The following is a 6,889-nucleotide window of genomic DNA, read 5'->3' as shown; positions in this document are numbered from 1 at the left end:
AATTTTAATGTTTATAAACACTTTTTAAATTTACGTAGAATTTCTTAGATTCTGGCAGTTATATTTAATTTTTTGTAGAATTATTTCCGGCAGGGGATAAAGGCGTTTATGCGCAAATGCAAGGCCTAATGCGATTTGTGGAGGTTGAAAATATATACATAAAGTAACTATTAATGTAACTGTTAAATTAGTTACTAGTTATCGAAAAAATGTAACTGAGTTAAGTTACAGTTACAGATGTAGAAAAAGTAACGAAGTTAAGTTAGAGTTACCAAAAAGAAGTAACTGTAACTGTAACTTCGTTACAAGTAACGAGTTACTTCCCAACCCTGATTAAGACCCTACATATTCTTAAGAATCATCTTTAGATACTCCGTAGCCAATAAAAAAAATGATACAGCATCTTAAGACAAACTTAAAGACGGTCTTAAATACAAGATCTAACAATGAATCCTGTACGGGAATTCTCTAACTTGCTATCGAGGTTTTTCGATAACGTTAACTAGGAGCAACCAATGAAAATCTGCGTCTCTTTCGAAGATCGTCCTCGCCATTGGCTGTCGCTAGTTAACGATACCGAAAAGCATCGATTACAAGTTACAGAATTCCCGTACTGGCCCATGTCTCTTCGAGTTGAGAATCTTACTGTAAAGAAGATAATCAGGCAGAGAGACGGATTAACACGTTCGATTAAACAGTAACGTTCAACCGTGTAAATAAACTGTGCTATTTAATTCCGTAATGTACATTTCCTAGCGCTTATATTTGTATTTTATGGTATCCTCATCGTAATACGCGTTGAACTTCCTCCAATCTGGCCTTCGAGAATTCATAATCCGTTTAGTAAATTTGTTCGGCATCAAGCCTGAAAGAAACGGAGCAAGGTGAGCGTCATTTCCAGGAAACTTGTGCCTTCAGCAGCACAATTTCAACGTAATCGGATTCACGCTCGCATACGAACCCGCTCGTTGAGCCATTTGAACCAAGACGCTAACTCTTTTCTGCTGCACGTTGCACAGTCCGGTTATCCTACGTGGCAGCATCGTTCCATTCGATCGCAGGAACTGACTTAGAATAAGGACATCCTGCGAAACAAAGAACCTCGGGTTTAACGACTGGTACAAATCGCTCGCGCAACATAAATTACTTCAATTGCTGGAACTTGTGATTAATCATTGGATTATCCCATAAATAACGCTGCACAAAAGGAGCTCGACTTATTCCTCAACTCAAAGCCGAGAGACTTTTGTCAGCGGGAAATTAAAAGTTTAAGCTCAAGTGGGAGAGAAGTTGTACAAATAATAAAAAATGTATTTTGGATTAAAAGCAAAGTGACAAGATCTTTTTCATTGCCTCAAGAATATCTCTAAAGTCCGGTTTTACATTTTCTGGTTAATTATTAACCAGAGGTTAGTCGATTCTCTGCCTCTTCTCCGATAACACAGAAGAAAGTGGGGAGTCGACTAACTTCTGGTTAACAGTTGGCCAGAAAATGAAAAACCGGGTCTAAAGACCGCAATATTTATGGGACGATACTGTGGTTTAGTAATGGACTGACGGTGTGTTTGACGTCGAGTTCCGTGGCGCAAAGGGGACACGCGTTTGAGTCCAGCTTCACCAATAGATTCTCCTTCTTCTGAGGCACGCGCACGGCCTCGATGGTCAGGACATTATCCTCTTTCTTCTTAATTACTGCGACAAGAAGTTGGAATGTAAATAAACTCGGAGTATAGAGGTTAGGTTAGGTTAAGAGTGGAGTAAAATTTGATATTCCGCTCAGTAAAGCGGCGTTTACCCAGTAACAAACTCACTCTCTCTTAAACGCGCGGTCGCGGACAGCGACACGCTTCTGCTGGGCTCTGAGAAAATCAGACTCTTTCCGAATTGCCTCACGGACCGACACAGTGCCGCCATTTTTCTGCGAGACCAGTCGAGTCCAGTGGTTCTCGATGCCTCGTTTCGTAGCGATAGCCGTCGCGGTAACGAATGTATAAAAAAAATCCGATTAAGTACGTTGAAATTGCTCTGCTGGAGACTATATTTTTTAAAACCACACAGATCGCACTAGGTCTTGCATTTGCACATAAACGCTTTAATCGACACTTAATAATTCAAGCGCAGATTTGATAGTTTAATTTTTATTGCAAGCAAGTAACTGCAAAGTAAGGATTCGTTACTTTTTGAGTAACTGTAACTGCAGAGAGAGACCTGAGAGCGCCCACGCCATTTTTACTTTTGGAACTATTTTACTATGCAACTTCTGACACTGTCAATAAAGTCTCCACTTTGTGCGAGTATGAACTCGCGTAGCATGAGCTACGCCTATTTTTCAGGATTGTGCTGTGAAATTCAAAGTGACGTTAACATAATTAAATTATCTGCATGATATTTACATAAACTTTTCTCACGTAGACAATATAAATTTTATAAATTGGATGTCGGAATGCATAGCACAGACATGCACCAAGTGGCAATTTTATCGGCAGAGTCAGAAAATGCGTAATGAAATAATTCCAAAGGTAAAAATGGGCGTAACAGCGCGCAAAACAGTCTCCCGAAACGGGATCAGGTATAATAAAACGCCGGCGTGGCCGCTCTCAGGTCTCTCTCCGGTAACTGTTAACGCGTTACTTTTCAGAATTGGTAACTTAAGTAACATCTTCAGTTGCATTTTTAGCGAAAAACTGTAAGGGCCAGTTTCACAAACGTCGGTCAACTGTTAACCAGAGTTCAGTCAATTCCCTATGTTTTTCTATTTTGTTATCTAAGAAGAGACAGAGAATCAATTAACCGTCAGTTAGCAGTTAACCGAACTTTGCGAAACTGGCCCCAACTGTAACTAGATACTTTTATAGAGTAATTTTCTCAACCCCGAACGAAAGCAGTCTCGCCAAGAAGGTGCTGACTTCGAAGACCGCGAGAAGCGCGCGCGTGGCCAACTTCAGGCGAGAGGGCGGCGTGTGACGTCACCGCGCTCGGCCAGCCGCGCACTTCACTCCGCTCCCGCCGCGTCCCGTCGTAGTCGTCGTCGTCGCCGCCGCCGCCGCTGCCGCCGCCGCCGCCGCGCGGCCGTAGCGCTCTCGCGGCAGTCGCGGTCGCCTGCGATGAGTTTAGTTTTGAAAACAAAGGGCCGCCCGCCGTTCGCCGTGGTGTGTCGTCGCCGTCGTCGTGGTCGTCACGCGGCTCGCGCCGCGTAGGAAAAGCGGAAGCGCCTGCGACGACCGGGTCGGTCCGCGAGCGCGCGGCGCAACGCGGCAGAGGCCGAGAGAGGAGGATCGCGAACACCGCCGCTCGCGCCGTATCGGAACGAGTCTCGTGCGCGTGTTACGATCCTGTCCTTCCGTCCCTCTTTCGTTCAGCTGTTTACTTCGTACGACCGTCCGTCCACACTTCTCTCTCTTTCTCTCCCTCTCCGCGCCGAGATATTTATCTCGCTTTCTCTCTCCCGGCCGATCCCCGGGCTCCCCGTGGCGACTCTCCCTCGCGCGTCGCGAAACGTGATCGACGCACCGAGGAAAAGGGGGAAAAAAAGCGAGGAACATGGACGCACTTCGGGAGCAGGTGATGATCAATCAGTTTGTGTTGGCCGCTGGCTGTGCCCGGGAGCAGGCGAAGCAGTTGCTGCAGGCAGCGCATTGGCAGTTCGAGGTGAGGAAACGACTTGGACGGAGGGGCGCGCGGGGCCGGGGGTGAAGGAGGAACCCGAGAATATGCGCGTCCCCCGCGCCCTCCCCCTCTCTCCACTCGCTGACCCGTGTGTGTATCGCACGGGCTCCCGCGGTGCGCGCGTAACCAGCCTGGTATCCTCCGCTCGGACGCTCCGCTACGTAAACAAAGCGACGAAAATGGCCGCCGTGTCGTCGCCGCTGCCGCCGCCGCCGCCGCCTCCGCCTCCGCCTCGACCTCGACGCCGCGTGCGATTCCGCGGCTCCGTCCCTCGGCTTCATTCATAAAAATTGCGCCGGACGCGGCGCGTCGCCGAGGACGAGGCCTCGTCCGAGCGGCTCGCCGTCGGCGCGCGCGGCGTCGTTGTGGAACAGCGGCCGCGGGGTCTCGTCCTCGGCGAAGCGCGCGTCGCTCGCGTCTCCGGCGATTGTTTGTTTTCGTCCGGCGATCCGCGCGTCGCGTTGCGCAACGGGGGGGCGGGGCGGGAGGGGGGCATGTCGTCGCGCGTTGCGAGCGACTCGACGACGATCAGGGGTTCCTCGGCGCGGGCTATCGATCGCGGGCCAGTTACGTCGTGCCCGTAGGTCGCCGGGGAATTATTGCGCAATGTTATTGCTCGGAGCGAGAGCACGAAGCGTTCTTCCTCAGCGAGGGGGCGGGGGCGAAGGGTTACGTTCGTCTCTCTCGCCTTTCGGCGCGCACCACGCACGCAAAATCTTGTCCCGATTGACGAGGACGCGGCACGACGGGGGAGGGATCGATAATTGCTATTTGCGGCGAGTCACGTGGTGCGCCGTGTTTACACGCGTCTTCTGCAATCCTGGTGCTACACAGGCTCCGGGGCCGTTACACAATCCCTCCCCCGCGCGATTGTCAGAAGCGGAAACCGGGGGGAGGGGAGGGCCCGACCTGTGCGATTTCGGCGAGTTCCACGCGTCTACGCGAGCGTGTGACTCACCCGCGTGACTTTCCGCGGACAATGGCAGCCTCTCGCCGTGTCGTCGCGTCTTCGGGCGTCTTGAGCGGAACGATTGCCGTAACCATTTGCGATTCCGCCGCGAGACTCGAGCCTGATCTACAATGTGCTCGCTGGGTCTAGAAACATTCTATTTTGTAGGTCGATAAATACGTTTGCAACACTTGTGCAGTTGATAAATTGTATGTTGTACTTTGTACGATCGTACATTGTTGGCAAATTTTTTAATCTGTTTGTTTATATGAAATAGGATGTTTCAAGATGCAGAAGGCACTTTGTGGATTAGGCTTTAGGGTACTATTACATTTGTTGTACGACGAATTCTTTAGGCGCGTTGATTGGCTACAAGCTAGAAAATTTCTAGAGACTCAAGAACTGTTTATTCTGCAGCCGATTGACACGTTCGAAAACTTTGTCATACGACAAATGTAACGCCAGCCTTAAGTCAGTGTCGAAAGTCAACGCGCAAAGAATTGTCGTAGACGTATGTCGTATCCGTCGCGTTGCGTCGCGAGGCGACGCACGACAATTCTTTGTACGTTGACTTCTGACACCGACTTGAGTGTTACGACGGATTCGTAAACGATTACGACAATCTTTCTGCTCAGGCCGTAAGGATTGTATTTGTCGTACGACAAATTTTTTAAGCGCGTTGATTGGCTACAAGCTAGAAAATTTCTAGAGACTCGAGAACTTTTTATTTTGCAGCCGATTGACACATTCGAAAACTTTGTCATACGACAAATGTAACGCCAGCCTTAAGTCGGTGTCGAAAGTCAACGCGCAAAGAATTTTAGACGTATGTCGCATCCCTCGCGTAGTATTGCGAGGCGACACGCGTAGATTCTTTGTGCGTTGACTTCCGACACTGACTTACGTCTTACGACGGGATCGTAAAACGGTTACGGCAATCTTCCTGCCCAGGCCCTTTCCATGCGCGTGTCGGGGAAAATTAAATCCGGCGAATTTATGCCGGTTTTTACGGCGCCGGTCGAAGGCGTGGGAGACCGCGTCGGTCTTTCTCCCGGGGAAAAATTTTGACAGCTCCCAATTAATCGCGCCAAATTACGGCAATTTGTCGCTCGTTCTGAATACGAGGTGTAAGAGGTGGGAAAAACGCAGATTCTGCAGCTGCGCGCGAAAGTCTCTCTAATGAATGCCGCGGAATGAGATTAATCACGTTTTAGGGACGACTGAAAATAGACATAGACATGTGTGTTCTCTTATATGCGCTATCCGTGTACGTTCGGGGGTTGAAACAGCTCTTCGAAATAAATTCGGTGTATTTGATCTTCAATGGGATGCGATTGAGACCCCGCGGGACATGAAAATATGTTTCGAGTAAGTTTCGCGTACTCTTTTTGTACTTTCGTATTTAGGTTTTTCGAAAGTGTCGCATCTTGTTGAAGAATTTTTATTCGGACGAGAGTTGGAGCTTTTTTTTTATTACAACGTGAACTGTGTGTAACGATATTGTTATGTAAGTTAAACAATAAAACTGCCTGTGAAAAGTGAAACTGTATGTAACAATTTTTTCCGAGGTTTTAGTCTGACTAACGACTAACTTTGCTCGCGTTTTGACCTTGTTTCTTTGCGTATAATTTTGTTAAATACATATTACTGGAAAAGAGGCGGAAAGAGAGAAATAAAGTAGAAATTTGAGAAGATCAGACGTACAATTAAGTCTAATCTACAATGTGTTTTTGCGACATTCTATTTTGTATAAGCCGAGGGGTAAACCGAGGGCATTGTGGTGTACAGATTTGCGGCATTACTGGGCATTAATAGGCATTTTTTGGACATTAGTTTGGGCATTATAAGCCCACTGGGCATTAATGGGCATTGGTGTACAAGATTTTGGTCAACGGTTTCCCCCTCGGTATAAGCAAATCAGTACTTGAAACATTTATCGACAATATACAGGGTGAGTTTTTATCTTGAGACAACAAAAAATCTCGAGAACTGCACATCAAATAAAAAAAAATTTCAGACAAAAGTTGTATGGTTTCGAGGGGGCCATAAGACGGTACCATTGGTTTGACCTTAAAGAATTATTTGAAGGTCACATAAAGGTCACACCAATTTTTTTAAATGGCATCCCCTATTTTTTATTACATATTCTTGTAGCTAACCTCGAGAGCTTTCCAAAACGCTATAATAAAGTATTTTTTATTAAGAACTTTTTGAGTTATTAAGGTTTGAAAGTTCCAATATTTTGACGTAAATTACAAAATATCTTGTAAAATA

At 47.2% G+C, this 6,889-nt stretch overlaps 2 protein-coding genes across 5 annotated transcripts in view; one reads left to right on the top strand and one right to left on the bottom strand.

The window, feature by feature from the left end:
- Positions 1-713: 713 nt before the first annotated feature.
- On the bottom strand, positions 714-2,255 carry LOC105559607 (28S ribosomal protein S18a, mitochondrial). The gene is made up of 4 exons (XM_012008030.1): positions 1,812-2,255; positions 1,559-1,692; positions 962-1,085; positions 714-865 (listed from the first exon to the last, which is right to left on the bottom strand). The coding sequence occupies exons 1-4, from the start codon at positions 1,912-1,914 to the stop codon at positions 753-755; spliced, it is 474 nt and encodes a 157-aa protein (XP_011863420.1). The 5' UTR covers positions 1,915-2,255; the 3' UTR covers positions 714-752.
- A 799-nt stretch (positions 2,256-3,054) lies between these two features.
- The window catches only part of LOC105559605 (UBA-like domain-containing protein 2), a 22,274-nt gene continuing 18,439 nt past the window's right edge, over positions 3,055-6,889 (top strand). For 2 of the 4 annotated variants that reach the window (XM_012008027.1, XM_012008026.1), the window contains exon 1: positions 3,055-3,648. In XM_012008027.1, coding sequence (XP_011863417.1) covers positions 3,541-3,648 — 108 coding nt within the window. In that variant the 5' untranslated portion in view covers positions 3,055-3,540. Of the gene's footprint in view, positions 3,649-5,305; positions 5,984-6,889 lie in introns of those variants that run through there. The other 2 variants (XM_012008024.1, XM_012008025.1) reach the window with 2 other exon arrangements.

Source organism: Vollenhovia emeryi, unplaced genomic scaffold, assembly GCF_000949405.1.
Source record: "Vollenhovia emeryi isolate VEMERY1.0 unplaced genomic scaffold, V.emery_V1.0 DF939262.1, whole genome shotgun sequence".
NCBI lineage: Eukaryota > Metazoa > Arthropoda > Insecta > Hymenoptera > Formicidae > Vollenhovia > Vollenhovia emeryi.
The sequence above is the reverse complement of the archived record's forward strand: the minus strand, read 5'-3'. Positions and strand labels throughout refer to the sequence as shown.